The sequence below is a fragment of the Folsomia candida genome, unplaced genomic scaffold (genome assembly GCF_002217175.1).
Source record: "Folsomia candida strain VU population unplaced genomic scaffold, ASM221717v1 Fcan01_Sc004, whole genome shotgun sequence".
NCBI lineage: Eukaryota > Metazoa > Arthropoda > Collembola > Entomobryomorpha > Isotomidae > Folsomia > Folsomia candida.
Window position 1 is genome coordinate 10,405,276 of NW_019091196.1, and position 16,990 is coordinate 10,422,265.

General features: G+C 39.0%; 1 protein-coding gene across 1 annotated transcript; it reads right to left on the minus strand.

The window, feature by feature from the left end:
* Window positions 1-258: 258 nt before the first annotated feature.
* Window positions 259-16,721, minus strand: LOC110848862. The gene is made up of 6 exons (XM_022096199.2): window positions 16,332-16,721; window positions 16,002-16,260; window positions 11,558-11,920; window positions 5,480-5,576; window positions 1,953-2,006; window positions 259-1,792 (listed from the first exon to the last, which is right to left on the minus strand). The coding sequence occupies exons 2-6, from the start codon at window positions 16,072-16,074 to the stop codon at window positions 1,681-1,683; spliced, it is 699 nt and encodes a 232-aa protein (XP_021951891.1). The 5' UTR covers window positions 16,075-16,260; window positions 16,332-16,721; the 3' UTR covers window positions 259-1,680.
* Between the last annotated feature and the right edge of the window lie 269 nt (window positions 16,722-16,990).

Below are 16,990 nucleotides of genomic sequence, written 5' to 3' on the forward strand. Positions count from 1 at the left end.
TGGGCCGAGATGATAAATGGACCAGATCCTCGGAAGCAGATTTTATGATCAATATATGACGAATTAAGAGCCATGCCTTTATATTGTATCCGCTGGTGACAGTTGTGACAATGTGAGATTTGAGGATATGTAGGAAGAAAAGAGGTTCGAGACGTCGATTTTTTTAGGGGACACAAAGAATAGTAAGTCTCCATCATTAATCAAACACTCGACGTGACAAATTGCGCAAGATGAAATAATTTCTAGGGAACGATCTGATTTCGATAAAAAGTAAATATACTTTATTTTCAATTTATATATGTAAGTACGAGTAAGTAAATTATCCCACGATTACATACCTGATACATAGTTGTAAAGAGGTGATTTGTTTGATATACTTGTTCTTGTAGGTAATTCTAAATCACAAAGTGGTACAACCAGATAGACAATTTCATAAATATGTGTGCTATATCGATTCTGCCCGTGGTGAATATTAGGTAAAATTACAGGTCCATATACTTTTAGGTGCTATAATAGGATAAGGATATAATTGATATATAAGTATATACATACATAAGTATCTACATAAATATGTAGATCAAACTTCAAAAATTACAGTCAACTTTAACTCTATAATAATCTTTAATGGATAAGTAGATACTTTAATTCCATATTTTTTTTTTAATTTTACTTTAATTCTTGTTCTGATAGAACTATATATTTATAATCTATGCATTTTGTTTTGTTCGTCAAGACCCAATTACTAACTACAATTTCTCTAATAAACTATGTTCTCTGGTTTGACACTTAATGTCAGGTACACAAATATTACGCAGTAAATGTGATAATAAACTTTTATATTTAGCAACGCAACAAAGTTCTTGTGATGATGGAGGCAGGCTCAATTTTTACACAGCAAGATCCCAAGTAATTTAGGACCTTGTAAATACCCTTCACTTTAATAAACTATAAAAGGGAGGATTAGGGGAAAAGAGGAATTTTAGAAGAGCCTGCCTCTTCAGTACTTTGTGATCTTAAAACATTGATACTGTATGTACATTGTAAAATCCACTCCATCCTTACAAATATGTCAATCAGTGGTGACACTACTCACTAAGGTACTCAAGAATTAATCCTAAGTACTGAATATAATATAATATAATATGGTTATACTTCACTCTTTCACAACTTGCGCCAACGTTATTCCTTAACTATGGCGCAAGTTACAAAGGAATGAAGCATAAATACAGCCTAGAATAAAAGGTATGCAAGTCCTCAAATTCTTACCCTATTAAATATCTCATCACAATCACAACAACTCTCAACTTACACAAAATTATGATATCTCTCGCACAAATAAATCAACTCAATTTTCTACAAATTAATAAAGTGTGCATTTCACACCAAAATCGTCAATTAAGTGTGATGATACATGGTTTTGTTTACTTACACCCAAGTGCTACACCCACGCCCGAACCTCCGAAGTTGAATAATGTGACGGTGGGGTTTCACATTATTTGGTGGTAGCGTAGACAACTTATCTACGACGCCACCACCGGTAAAATTAGCGTTAAAACTAGTCGAACAATTAGCCAGATTCAGACTCGTAGGTTGATTTTGGTTGTGTGAAGATACGGATTGTTTTTTGGGTGAAAGTGGGTGCGGAGGTTCGGTTAGTGTGCACTTGGATGAATTACAATGTCACAGGAGACGTTCCCGTTCTTCTTCGTCCTCAAATCCTTCTTCATCAGATTCGAAGGATGTCGTGTCAGAGCCGTAGTCGGAGACAAAGTCGTAATGATCCATCTGCTCCCTGAAAATTTTAGAGTTACAGTAGTACAAAAACAACAATCCATCCCTGTCGATGTTATACAATCGGCAATGCTAGGTTATGCATGCAGATGTCATTTTTTAAGCATTTTTAACAGATATTATGCAGATTGAGATAATAATATTCCCACAAAAATACGTACCTGTGGTGACTGAGGGCCTGAGAACTCGGAAATATCGAATCGCACTGCAGACATCTGCAAAAATAGTAAAAACGAGTTTAAGGAGAAAGTTGACACAAAAATGGAAATTTCGTAGGCAATGTTCTGCTGACGTATGTAGCTGGATGCATTCATGTTATAAAAGTCAATCTAAATTGAAATCCAATACTGATTTTGAACTCGTATTACATTTATCCAATTTCGTGGGAGGGAATTGCATACATTTTCACTGGTTTGAGTCTGACTTTGAATTTAGATTTGAGGCACATCGTCTTCCTCCAACTGGTTGAAAGTAATCGGTTCGGACATGATAAGACAGTTGGGAGTATAAAACCGAATACCAAATGAAATGACAGGTTATACAGAGAGAAAAGAGGGAACGATAAGATAAGTAAACTTCAAGGATTTCTCTCCACCACCAATCCGACCGATTTTACCAAACCAAAACTGTCCAATTTCTATTCCTGAGTTGACAGCTAATCCAAAATGTATGTGATTGATTACTTTACTCTGTTTTGATTTTGGTTTTGCTTGCCAAGTTGATTGTCAGTCGGGTCAAGCAATTTAATACATGGTTTCTAGGATGGATGGAAAGTATGTAATGCATTTACATATATACACTCAGGTGGTGGAGTTCTAAATTTCTGACAGTTCCTGAAAACGGTACTGCTATGCACACATAGCATCCAATATTTGAAATGCTCTGACAAAGCAAATATCTCCGAGGAGAGGAAAATCAGGACCAGAAGACTTCTCCACTTTCACATCCTGCCTCAGAAAATGGTTTGAACAAACATACGAACGAACGAGTTAGTCATAATCATTTCGAAATTAATTTCCGGCTCACAAATTTTTTCTCCTCGAGATAAATGAGAATCAAGTCAAACTCGGAATTTATGGATTTAAAGAGAAAGGTTACATAGATTATTGAGGAGAATAAGTGATGAAAATCCATCCATTTATGCACATATTTAAATCGTCTTTGAATTTGCTTTCTCCTTTTAAATCCTATTTCAGCAGAGAATCATTTAGATCTCATTCTATTTACTAATAATGTAACGACTTAAACAGCATGAAATTGAGTCCAAAGTCGTTGTAAGCTCTTCGAGAATCTGCCAACCCAAGATAACACATCACCCCCGGCAAGATTCTCGGTCAATTCAAACCACAAACATATTTACAAATTTCAACTAGGACAAATTAACTCAAAATTTTCCATACTATTTAACAAGCCAACCTCCCACTCAAATAGATTTCTCCAATTACGTTGAAATGCATAAATCATAAAAAAATACGATCCCATTACCCCCAACCCACCCACTTTCTCCCATTTCCACTAAAACAACAAATTACTCTCGATTGGAGAAAGCTAACTGTGCAAGCAAACAGTGGTTTCACGATCTTCATCAATATTTCAAAATGCAGCTCCCAATTAAGGAGCACTTTCACCACCCGACGAACCATGTCAAGTCAACAGTGTCCTCCTGCTCGAGTGCTCTGCGATGTTTGGAATTGTTTAAGACTAAAATCCATTTTAGCCCTCTCTCTCCTAGACTTGTATAAAATATGAATTTCGTAATCTGGTTAGATAGAGAGAGGCCACCTTTCTACGTTGGTTGCATTGAATATTGATTCAAGTTTGGTGGCGGTGGTGCCTTTTGCTCTTATCTATCGTCCTATTTACTCTCCTTTCTGTCGAGATGAACTCTGTACTGATTTAATAATTTATTACTCGAGCTAAGGTGACGACGACGACGACGGCATCGCATAAGCCAAGGAATCCGGCTGCCTGCCTGCTTCCGGTCGGTAAACAAACAAACAGGCTGAGGTTTTGGTTATTGTGGTTTTATTCTGATTCTCTGCCTTGAACAACTGACTACGGACTACGGACGGATTGCTTACATATCTCGAGAGTGAAATACTGCTCGCCTCCTCTCTCACTAAATATTTGCATTTCTGGGGAAAGCTTGAAATGAACTTGTGGTGGATGGATGGATGGATGCAGAGAATGATGAAGTGTTTGTTTGCATTATGCTTTTATTAAACTGGGAGAATCGGCGGCGGTGGGGATGAAAGTCAACATTATTTTCTCTGGATCAGTTATTCTCTCCTCGTCACCCAAGCATCCATCGACAACCTTTCACCTTTTCTCTGCGCTCAATTTATATATGAGCTACAGGCAGGACATTCCGTGTGGTAATCTGCTTTTAGACAATGCCATCGAAAACCTAATCCGTTTATGGATGGGCGCAAGGGGTGATGTTTTCTTTGAAAATGTTTACATTCACGGGGAAGAAGGCGTAATTTGGAACGAGTGAAGTGAGGGGATGACGGAAGTGTGTCGATGGTGGTTGATTTGTTCGAGTATTTGAACATATTTGTAATGAGATTATGTAACAAAACGACAAAGATTATGTTCAAAAGGGAGTCTAAAGTGGGTGACATTTGAAATTCGCCAATTTTTTTGAAAAAATACTGGAGAGAAAGTAAAAGTTTTTCAAAAGGAGGAGTAATTAGTGAAATTATATAATTTGTGTTGGATTTTCTTTTCGCCATCCCCCACGGGATGGATCAATCTAGTTCTATAGCACTTCTTTCCCCTAACACGTTTCTGCACATTCATTAATTAACAAAGGGAACAAAGTTCGATCCTATTTTTGTTCCACATTTGTTTTAATTTTCTTTAAAAAATAGAACAGAGAGCTGCTGTCTACTCCATTATGGATTGAAGTGGTGGGTGAGTCTGTTCTGGAATTAAAGAATCACTCGACTTTTTTCCCCTTTCGTCCTCCAAAAAGTGTATTTACGTTAAAGGTCTGCTCTCACTAATTTGAGATCAATCCCAAGCTTTGGAATGTACAAATAATTTACGGTATAGGCAGGTGCATGTATGCGTCTCAGTTCCATATTCCTCTTTATAATTAATGAGTTTCCCGTTGAAAAATTCCACTCTGTTCTCTTTATAAAATGTTTAAGTGGGAGGAAAGCAGCGAGTTTTTGAAGTTGGTTTGTACGTCCTCCACTAATTGCGAGACGAGATGGCTTTCTTTCCGCTCGACTTTTTGGCTCTCTCTTTATGCGTCTGATGTTTGCTTAGCTTATGCCATCTCATTTTATTACCAGATACGACGAGTAGGAGTAGTGGTGGAGAGTTGTTCTCTGCATTTGGCAGTGCCAACCAACCGGCGTCCTATTTTTAGCAGGGTTTTTGGTCCTTCTTGCCTTGGTGGAGAAAGCGGAGAAAGCTGGGAGGGACTGGAGCAGCTCGTAGTAATGGAACTTTTGGGCCTGATCCCACAAAATTAGAGCTGACCTAGCCAAAGTTGATCCTAGATTGTACACAATTTGGCTAAGACTTTCATTCGGGTGGGGGAAATAAAAGTATGACCGTGGAAAGATTACGTTCTATAAGCTTTCCCAGTCGGAAGTAGGAACGTGACGCTTAATATTCTTGGCTAGGATGTACTGCAGTGAGTGTGAAGGTGTCGTTAAGAAGGTGAAAAACTTACCCGAAATGTCGCTTTTTCTGTTGATGATCTGCTAATTTTCGGGAAGTGGGGAAAGCTCTGTCGCACACATCACAGGTCAATCCCTCGTCTTCGTCGTCTGAAATTGATAAATAAATAATTTCAGAGATAAAATACAAATTTTACACAATTTTGATTCCATGATTTTCTAAAATTTCTAAATACTCAAATCCTACTAATTAGACCGATAAATTTTCCTCTAAAGTTTTTATCAATTTATTTTTATTAAGTGAAACCGTGCTAAAGTATTTTCAGCCCTCTTCCATATTTTTACCCGAATGGAAATAGATCGAGTTAGTTTTCACTGGAGAAAGTGGAGCATGGGCAATAAAACACTGGTTTAATCAAGCGATAAATTACTCTGGGTGGGTGCGCATACATACATAATGATACAGAATGTGATCCATCCAGTTTGCACTGGTATTTTCTGTGTGGCCATAAATTACGGAAAATCATCCCACAATCCAAGGCAGATGAGTCCGCGCGGAGTAATAAGGCAAATGCGGAATGAATAATCGCTTTCTCTATCTCGCATTCCATCTTGTTGCAAAATTGAATTAAATTTGCTCCTCCTGCTCGTCCTCGTGGGTGCTGAAGTGAGACTAAAATTTGCACTTTGGATCATCTAATCTGCCCTGCCGGACGTGATGATGAGGGAGAAAGATAAATTTTATTTTTTTTGCCCATGCAAAAAAAAAATAATAGGTCAGCAATTTCCTGTCCTAATGGTGAATGGACAGTAGTAGGCAAATTGCGAGGATATGAATGCAGTGATGATGCATTAAACCGAAGCATATATTATGTTAGACCCGATCTAATATCACTTTCATCCCGTAAAACTAGCCCTGTTTCAGTTTCAGCTCCTGCCAGAGAAACGAAGTACGTGCCGCAGTACACCGCGTGGGCTGGATGTACACATAATACTAAACCGATTAGTGAGAGAGAGAGAGAGGGAGATGTCTCATAAATTACTTTTATAACGCTATTAGTTGGTAAAATGATGGAGAAAGTGGAGGTGGGGATTCCAAGTGAAAATGAGCAAGTAAGCTGAGAATGATGATAACTAAGGATGAGGTATACATACCCAGATATACACGACTGATAATAATAATGTGATCTTTTTCTACACATTTACTGCGACTATAATATTTATTTAGCCGATGAAATGAGATATAGGCAACTGCGGTTTCTAATTTGGTATTTGGTTTTTAAAGGGTTCGGGTGGTGGAAGTAATACCTTTCGTTCGACTAACACCATCACCACCACCACCTTTGGAACACTCAATATTTATTGGGGAACTGAATTTGATATCCTTTCAGACTAGCACCATCCATAAAATGGCAGACGTTGTAACCTGCATCTCTTGCTCTTTTGCGGTTGAGGAGAGAAAGTAAGTCGGGAAATCTGTCGTTTCCTCCAGAGATAAGCTCAACCTGGGTTTAACTGAACGAACAATGATGTACATTTTTTTATAGTGTGAGGAGGAGGACGATACCGTCGTCGTCTTTGGCGTGATCTATTTCTTCCCTCGTGCATTCAGGATATTAAATTCCATCAATTTAATTTCTCGGTTTTTTTACGGCGTAGTAGTGCAGACCTCTTAGTTTTTTCCCCATCTTGTCTTCAACCGAGGTTGTTGAATTGTAAGAAATTAATTTCAATAGAACACAAATGATTACCCAACCTTGGCGAAGGGCAACCTGCTCCAGACAAGAAAATAGTACACCGAGACGACGAAGCTAAATACAATGCTATGCAGACTTTGATTACGTCTCTTTACAAAGGGCATCCTCACCCAACCAACCAACCACACAACCAAAATTGTGGCATCACCACCAGACCAGAGGCAAAGACAAGAAATGATGAAAAGAGAAATTATTATGGCATGAATTTTCGCGACGAGCTTTGTGTGAAACGAGGTCGGAACGGAATTCTACTGAATACGTCATTTGATCCACAATTCCCATCATTTCATGAGCGAAGAGGAGGAGATGGATGGATGATGGCAGAGTATATTTGAAGTTATGTTGATGACGGAGAAACCGAATACTTTCTTGGGTGTCACGGAAAAATAAGGTGTTTAGTAGTTGGAGGAATCTCCACTTTTCTCCGCGCTTGGGAGAGTAGATTTCTTCCAAGTTAAACAATGGGGCTCGTAATGAAGGGAGACATGTCATGACGGATAAGTAGGAGAGAAAGTTTGGTCCAACACAGGAAAATATGATGGTGAGAAGAACGAGGGGAAAATACGGGAGAAAGTTTAGTTGTCCATTCGTCCGTCGTCCTCCTCCTCCTCTTCAACTATGTTGGTACTAACCAAGGAGGCAAACAAACTTTTTTTTCTGTGGTGGTGGGTGGGAGGATGAACAATTTGGCCCTGTTTAGCAGTTCAATGTTCAGTTGTTCGCCTCAAATTCCGGGAACATCGAGGAAAACTCTGACAATTTCATCCAGCAGAAACCCCACTTTCCTAGAGTCAGAGATACCGAGAGAGAAAGCAAATATAGAGGGCATTTTTTATCACTGGGGCTTTTTCAAAATTTTTAAGTCTCGGAAAAATTAAAAAGTTGGGTACAATTTTTTGGGAAACTTCTATTTACAAAAAGTTTTGATAAGATATTTTTCCCCTCTTCTTTTTCATCCAAGTCTCTATTGACTTGTTCATATGTTGCCAGTTTGGACTGGACTTTCTATTCTACTTTCTACCGATGCTGCTGCACTTCTTCCTTTTGTGTGCACTTCAAAGCCAGCCAGCTTTTCTTTTACGATCCCCTCTCCTCGGGCTTAGAGTACTTAGCTTTTGGCTGATGTGATGTCAATTGCAGTGACGTTTTGGAAGTGGTCAGCAGACCGGATCAGACAACAACAACACAACAACAAATGGACGAAAACTATCTGAAAGAACGGATCAAAACTTGAGAAATCTTCCGTTTCTCTGTTACCTTTACAATACTTTTTTCTCATTTCATTTTTCAACGATGTGTAATCAATTGACCCATCAATTGCAGGAAGGAGCCGATAAGTCTCCGTTTTTTTGTGAAAAAAAATTCTACGTTGTTGGTTTTGTAATAAGAATTGGCCAATATTTGGTCCGTCTCCTGCTTTACAACGATGTGGTTAATCGTGCTAATTAACTCGTTCGTAGTGAAGGTTAACACGCAGCAAACGGTCACATTTAATGAGACCAATTACGAGAATGGGTTGATACGCAGAAGGAAGTGAATTTGGTGGCGAGACCGATTTTATGTAAGTTATAAACATCAAAGTAATTAAGTAGATCCATGTCCAGTTATGTAGCCAAGTGCGATCGAGGCACTAACTTTAGCCCGATTGTACTGCAAATATTTGCTCGTTTAATAATAGTTTTAGTTGATGTATGTACGTAACATGGGAGGGAACGACATGCATAAAAGAGGTTGAACGAGACCAACTAAAAGTGAGACGCACAGATTTTCGTTTACAAACATAAATTCCACATGGAAAGAATTTGCAACCCGTTTGCATTTAATTATTCTTTCTCTTTGCCACAGCAGCTTAACTGTCTCAAAAGAATTTCTAAATTTAATTTGAAGCCTATGACCGTGTAAAAGACGTGCTAAAACCTAAACCAACGGACAGGATGGTGCTATAATAAACGTGGAAAATTGAATGACGCTGCTCTGCCCTCCCGCATATTTTGCATACTTCCACGAGATGAATGTGTTCAAAATGAATGCAATTTAATTTAACAAAGCGACGACGAATCCCTCGAAAAGAGCAGCAGCGTTGATTTGATTGCGAAATTCCACAGTTTCACAAAGAAGAAGAAACTGCCCATGAACTTGTTTTGCCCCATTTGCTAATTTATTATGTACTGTATTTAACAGAAATGGGTTTCGAGTTCATACCCCGTTTTAGTTTGAACTGAAATACGGATATTACTAAAGTAGGGTAAGACCTAGAAAAACATGATAATTAAATATTACGTCGGGAAAAACAAATTTGTATTTAATTGGTCACTTAAATATTGACATTTTACAAAGTGTGCGAATGAAAATTTCGCAATGAATGAAACTAAAATGACCCAGTTCTACATAAACTTGTGATGCAATACTTTACTACGAAAACATAATAATTCCTGCGAACTCGTTAGTTAAACTACTGGTGCAAAATAATTCTTCACATTGAATATCGCAGTAGCACTTCCTTTTAATCGGTATAAAGTCCAGCCTTGCGCGAGTTGAGTGAGGAAATTGTTTTCACTTTGCTTGCCAAACTGTGAACACGATGTATTAAATTAAATTTTGCTGTCGAGTAAGGTGAAAGTTGAACGTCCAATCAGTCGAGTAGCATATTTTGTCATGCATGAATCACCCCACGTGGATGGAAACTTGATAAATAAACAAGACAGGGTTTCCCTCTGGATAAGTCAAGCTGTAATCCCCGAAAACTAGACCCCATCCCAAGGCACAGGTCACTCTTATTTACGTACCTAATCCACGCTTGTGCTGACAAAAGCTATCCTATTAAAAGTCAACCGGTCGGAAAATTCCGAGAGTATAATCCCATCAACTTTTGTGTCAAGTTATTTACATAAATTCGTGCACAAATTTGAAAAGTTTGAGGAAAAGTTTGTAATTAACAAGCATTCCCAATTTGACAAATATGTAAGAATGAAATAGAAAACTGACATTATTAAATATTTGACTTGTGTGAGTGGATAATTGACACGGAAAAGCCGTGTAGAAACACAAGTTTGAAGGAGACTGACCCAAATCCCAAACTGAATTAAATAAGTTGCACTACTAAACTAAAATTTATTCTAATTAATATTGAAATTGGCCGAAATTATTATTTATGACGTGAAATTTATGAAATTGGGCTAATAACATAATTTTCATAACCATATTTGTAATGAACCTTGACATTCCTTCCCGTCTAATTGGCACATTCCGACCAGCCAGAAATTAAATCAGGTTCAAACAAGAGCTCATAAAACTTTACGATGCTTCTTCATGCCTCCTGCTGCTGCTGCTGAGGACTGCGGAAAAGTTGAAAAGTTCGGATTTTGAAGCCATCCAAGGCTGGTTTGGTTTGGATGGTTCACTCGAAGTGAATCTGCTACCAATCCGAACAAAGAGTGAAATGAGATTGGCACATGAGACGGGTGTACGGGTACAAGTGGATTAAAGAGAATTTACCTAATTTGAAAGTCAAATTGGGGGAGAAAGTGGCTATAAAAATGCCATGCAGCCGAGAAGACTACACAACTTTAGGCACACACATGTCCACTCTTTTTAAAATCCTATCTTTCCACTTCTTGGACAGGTTTGGATAAAAGAAAAAGTGGGATAAAAGGTATGAATATCCTACGGCTGTTGTAACAGTTTGCGAAGGATATATAAAATTACACTGACGGAGAGAATATGAGATTATGTGCTTCTGAACAGTCGCAAGTGGGATAAACCTCTCAATTTTGAGTGAATTCATCCCGGATTAAAATTTAAGAAGGCAGAAGCGAGAGAAAGCTTTCATAAAATTTATATCAGCATCAGCATAACATTTTTCCGAGTGCATTTATTTGTCTGGCTTTAAAATTCAATTTAATTTCGATGATTACGCGATTTTCATGAGAGACGAAACTACTCGGACAAAAATGTTTTACTAAATCTCACTTATTTAATTAGTATCCAAATTCTGTACGTCAGCCGGGCAAGAGTCCGTAGTAGTAATTGTTGTCGTAGTAGGTAAATCCGTCGCTTTGTTTTTCACTAACTCGTGTACGTACGTAGAATGCCGGGCTTAATCCAATCAAGGGAAGTTATCACGAGGGGAAAAGCAAACTATGCAGTATTTTGAGGATATAAAAGCAAGTGAACTTTCTCCTCTTATTTCGCTGCTGTTCGAGACATGCATGTGAGCAAATCAACCAAATTACCACTTTCTCTCGCCCCAACCCAACCCTGTCCAGTTAAATGGACAAGTTTGCGGTGTTTTTGTGCTAGGAAATGCGATGTAAAATGCAAGTCAGGAGACCAGACCAGTCGACATTTTCACTAATTACAGACTTGGTTACTTACCAAAATCGGATGATTCATCCCCACTGTCAACTGCCTGCTGTGGGGTCGCAGCATCATCGTCGTCCTCATAGTCCGAGTCCGAATCGAAGTCGTACCTCCATCCAGTCTCAATTTCCCCTCCGTCCGACCCTGGTGTTGCTGGTGTGGAGGAGGAAGAAGACGATGAAGCGGATGATCCCGGCAATTTGTTCCCATTGGTGTCATACGATGCCGAAGTGGTCAATCCTCCAGAGCTACTCCCACCTCTTGTCGAAGTCTGATTGACATCTTTTTTGCAATTCGAGCTGAGGTTCGCGGGGTGGGAACGACTCTTGTTTTGAGGTCGGAGTCGGTTATATCGGACACGTTTTTGGTCGGCTGAACCTGAAAATAGATGAATGACATCAAAGAGTGTAAAAGAACTGGAGGTTTTTGAGAGTAGGTGGATGGATGCCATACTTTTGAGCTTTAAGTTATTTACTACGGTTGAGTCGGTATCAAATTCTATTTTTATTTATACATGGCATGGAAAGAGTCCAGTGTTTGACCAGCATTATTGCACAATTAGCAGCCCAGTTGACCAAAAGTGTGCAGTTTACAGTCACAAATAGAAAGAGTACAACAACCGGACAGAATACGATATGAGGATGCGGATGCAATTTTGACATTTTGTTACTTAACATGCGGGACACACCGAGTGCAACTCTTTCATTCTGCATGATTCCCATCTCTAATTGAGAATTGTAGATTGTGGGGAGAACAATTGGATGGAGAAAGTGGTGTCGTTTTGTTAGAAGGACGGACACTCTGTATTCATTCCCTGTGTTGTAAGACTCAATTCCCAACACACCCACAGGACGAGAATGACGGGTTATTGGCTTATCACCATTTCCACATCTTCTCCGAGGAGAAGTCTTCTGTCAAAGATGTGAAGTAGAAGAAAAAACAAATGGGAATTGAGAAAGAATGAGTAAATATTGGATGATACTGACTGACCCGTCGGGTTCTGTTGTGTATGAGACGGCCCAAGGTTATAGCTACATAAATACTTCCATGGTTCTTGATAAGATGATTGCGACGAGTTTGTTTTGTCTGGGTGTAATTTTGAGAAACGTACGATTACTTCCCTACCCACTTTCTCTGACAGTTTACTGAATCAATTTCCATTGGATTATGTAGGACTGGTGAAGTATGGAGTTAACGGTTTTAGGGTATAAGATCGCCTTCCCCTATTTAACTAAACAGAGCATATATTTACGTAACAACTATGCAACCTAAAGTATGCATATGTAACCCAAAACTTGTGCTTTTATACACGAGTAAAGCGAACATTATTACGAGGGGATTGCACAAGATGTGAAATTTTATTAAATTTACCTCCACCAACAACCTCTCCTCTCTTCGGAAGAGAATGGCCTGCAGCACCTTTTTTAACTTTTTTATGCACATAGCGGACTGTTCCCCAACCGACCACCCTAGAGAAATCCTCTCAAGTTTCGTCCCACACAAATAAAAATGTCGCAATTTATTAATCAAATTGTGCTTTCTTTTCCTTTACACCGCTATTATAATATTTAGCTCCACTTTCCATTTTATTTTCTTTCTAGCCCTCCAGACTAAAATGTAAATTATGACGGGGAAAGAAAAAAGTTGGGATTTGACAAAGTTAAGTAACAGAGGGAAAGTCAAAATAACTTTCTCCTCCCTAAATTATGCGTGTTTTGCGGTTTCCTAGTTTTTTCATGTCATACTTTCTCTCTATATCTTAGCCTTGTGTAATGCAATCCCTCCAGGGACAGATTTTGTCATTTTCTCCAACATAATTCTGTTCTGTCCTTTGTGTCCTCGGTAAAATATTGCGGAGTTATATGCACGTCCATAGGTATATAGTAGAATGTTGTTTTAATCATGGAGTAAGTACGTTGTCCATGTACTAGAGAAAATTAACTGTTTACTTATTTCGTCCATAGTTTTTTTGGAGAATTTTTTTGGGCAAAAAAACTCTTGTACTACATCCATATTTTAGAGGAGGGCTTAGTTTTGATGGAAATTACGTATAAATTACGTCGCAAGTTATGCAATCTGCCAGCCTGATGAATGAAAATCTTCCATTGCAGTGAGCCGTGAGACTATTATGCAGTATTTCATCCCTCATTGAGGGACCACTACTGGGCCAAGAAAGAAAGGACTCATAAAGTATCGGAAATGTCCCTTAAATGCAGTCTGTTCAGGGACAATAAAACGATTCTCTGAACATCCCGTTTCAATTGGGGGACTCCGAACGGAGGAACCTTATTTCACGAGGACAAGAAGAGGAGATAAAAGCAGTTAAAATAAATCATGTCCTCTTTATCTCCTGCCACTTTTTGTGAGGATGTGTCCAACTGCAAGTACGGACTCGTATTGGTTTTGGTGGTGGTGGTGGTGGAGGTTAGTTGATCTTGCTGGGTGAAGCGAATAATTTAGAAATTTGGGATGCTCGATATCATCACATGGTGTAACCTTTCCATTGTTTTGGCACAACATTCTCAAGGTTTATTTTACTTTCACTCGTTCCTTCCCAGGCACCCTTCCTTCTGGGGTGCAAGTAATGGGTTCTTTGCAAATGGGGAATCTCAGATGAACAATCCATAACGTAACGTACCCCATCATCTCATGGGCACGTCGGCTCGAGACATAAAAAGGAAATAAACAAGGGCACCACGACCTTTGCTGAGATAAAATCAGAGCAACTACTTTCACCCGTGCTGCTGGTATGGGGGCGAGATGAGACTTACATAAGTTTGACATGTCCATGATTAATGTGAAGATTACGTCACCTTGTGTAATAAGAAAGGGACGGTTTGTCGCGAGAGATGAACAATTGATTTGATTTCGTAACATTAAACTCGTGAGATGTTTTTTTTATATTTGAAATCGAATCGTTCTGAAATTGTTAACAATGCTAATTCGTACTAAACGAAGGGCAATATCGTTTGTCGTAAAGAGGGTTTCACTACGTCTTAAAATTTTAATGGTGCGCATTTAAAGTGATGGGCGGACAAACATCTACGCTGTTGCCATTAAACTCTTAAACACTACGGTAAAGACGTTATTGATTGATGGAGGAGGGTAAAGAGGGAGGTTTGTGAGACTTATGGCTTCGTCTAGGACATAGTTTGCTGGCACAAGAGCGGAATTTAATCAATACGTGTATTTCTACCGCGATATACATATCTCACGAGGGATCAATCACCTATAATCAACGTATTTGTATGTACCTCTTGAGAAGGATTTGTTCGCAAGAAACCGCAAGAGAGACGTGGTCATAATGTGCATGAGCTAAATTCATGTATTTAGAACCGGCTGCTTTTTGGATCCCACTTTCTCCCACTTTTTTGATCCTAGCATCTCGTTCCTTGAAGGAAGGTGGTCGACCGAGCAGCGTGTGTTGAACTTGTACAAAAGAAGGCAACCTTTTTTGGATGCCTACCAGCCATCCATTATTATTTGTGTTGTGCAATTGATGTCGATTTTGCCATTTGTAGCTGGCTGGATATATATCCCGCCCAGACTTCAGCCATGCATGAATGAATGTATACATGTACATATACCATGATGAATATATATATATTTACAGCCGCAGGGACGTAATTTGTTTGTGGTGGTGCTTTCTTGCAGCCCAAACTCGTGGTTGGGCCGAATAAAAAGCAAGTGAGAAGAAAGTAGATGAAGGAAAACCTTGGTCTTGACAATCGTTAGCTGACTCTGCAACCCTAACTTTCTCATGAAATATTCAAATGAAAAAAAAAATGAAGAAGTTGAGAAGCCCAGTAATTTTCGAGTTGCATCAGATAACAATAATTTGATATTATACCAATAAATTGTAGAAGAAGAGTACTTATCATCCCGATTTTTTAACGGGAATATTACGCCTCTCCCCGTAATAGATTTCTCTTATCGGGCACACTCATCTCTGGCCGTACTTCTTGCCAGATTGGAGATAGTAGTAAGGATTCTCCACATTTTTTCTGGGGGAAAATGCACCATTTTTACCCGTTGTTATTATAAATGAGGAAAAGAAGAAGAACGGTGTGCACACAAAAAAAGTTAACAAGGAAAGAAAGAAAGTCGAGGTGAAGGTTGCTGAGTGCGACTCGTGGCCACTTTTCCATATTCGTGTAATGGGACCATTAATAGGAAATGATGGTTGATGGTAATAGCAATCGTGTGCCAAAGGTTTTGCAAACATGTATTTGGCGAAACTTGTGATTTATACGATTTATACGCGGAAGTGAGTGGGTACCCAAAAATTCAATCATGATCAGACTTTGATGAGTTGAGCGCCTTTCGAAAACAGATTTTGGTTCGTAAGTACATACACAACAAGGAATCCATGTGTGGATAGATTTTGTTATTTACAGCTCCCCCATAATAAATAGTAATGATGGAGGGAAAGGCGAGAGAAAAAACGAGAAAAACTTACCATTTCCATTGGAGAAGGAAAAGTTGGTCGAAAAGTTTTTCCAAAGGACCCACAGCATTTTCACAGCTACCATTTTCCCACTTTTTTTAATTTGATACTACCCGGCCGACCTTGGCGAAGACTTTTACTTTCTTCGAGACGAAGGAGAGAAGTGTGTAAACGGAAGTGATGTAGTTCGTGGTTTGGTCTTCAATACGCTGCGAAGCACATGGGCTGGTGTGCAACGTGTGATGTAATGCAATACGACTTTTTTTGCTCCCTACAAAAAAAGAAGTTAGATACGTTGAATTTCGATAAAAGAAAAGTTTGTTCGATTAGTCCTTGACTTACAATATTGGTGAATAAATGATCCAGAAAGTGAGAGGGTTGACTTCTTCTTCACTAGTAAATTGTAAAGCTCAAATCAGCTCTTTTGTCAAGATATGCTAGTGAGACAGCTATTTATTTCTGATATGATTTCCTAATAAATAACGAGTTTCAATAATTCTCTCTACAACAAAGTTTGCAGGTCAATTTCCGATGGGAAACTTGTCAAGGAAATTATAAAGTTTTGGTAGATATCTAATTTGTGGTTGGTCGCTGGTAAATCTGGTAAATTTTCTCAAGTTTTGCCGATAGATAGACCCACAAAATCAAAGGAGACTCAGTGGTTGGTAACAATTGGAGGATAAGAAAGCAGCAGCAACGGAGCGCTCCAGTCTGCAAAGCGGAATGATCCGGGTGGTGTTGCAATCTCACATTTTATACGAAAAAGGGGAGAAAGCAGTCGTGGCATGGCGTAGATATTTGGCAGAAACTTCTCGCTTGGTCGGTTGGGCTGACTTGAAGGGAACTCGTGTCCGTTGCTTTAGTAGCGTCGTGATGATCTCGTAGAGAAAGCAGGGAAACGAAATACCCGACTCGGGTATCAAAGCTGGTGGGGCTGGTGGCTGGCGTACAAAATCTGCCTGTACGGGACGTGGTGGAGTGAATTAGGAGACAGAGATTCA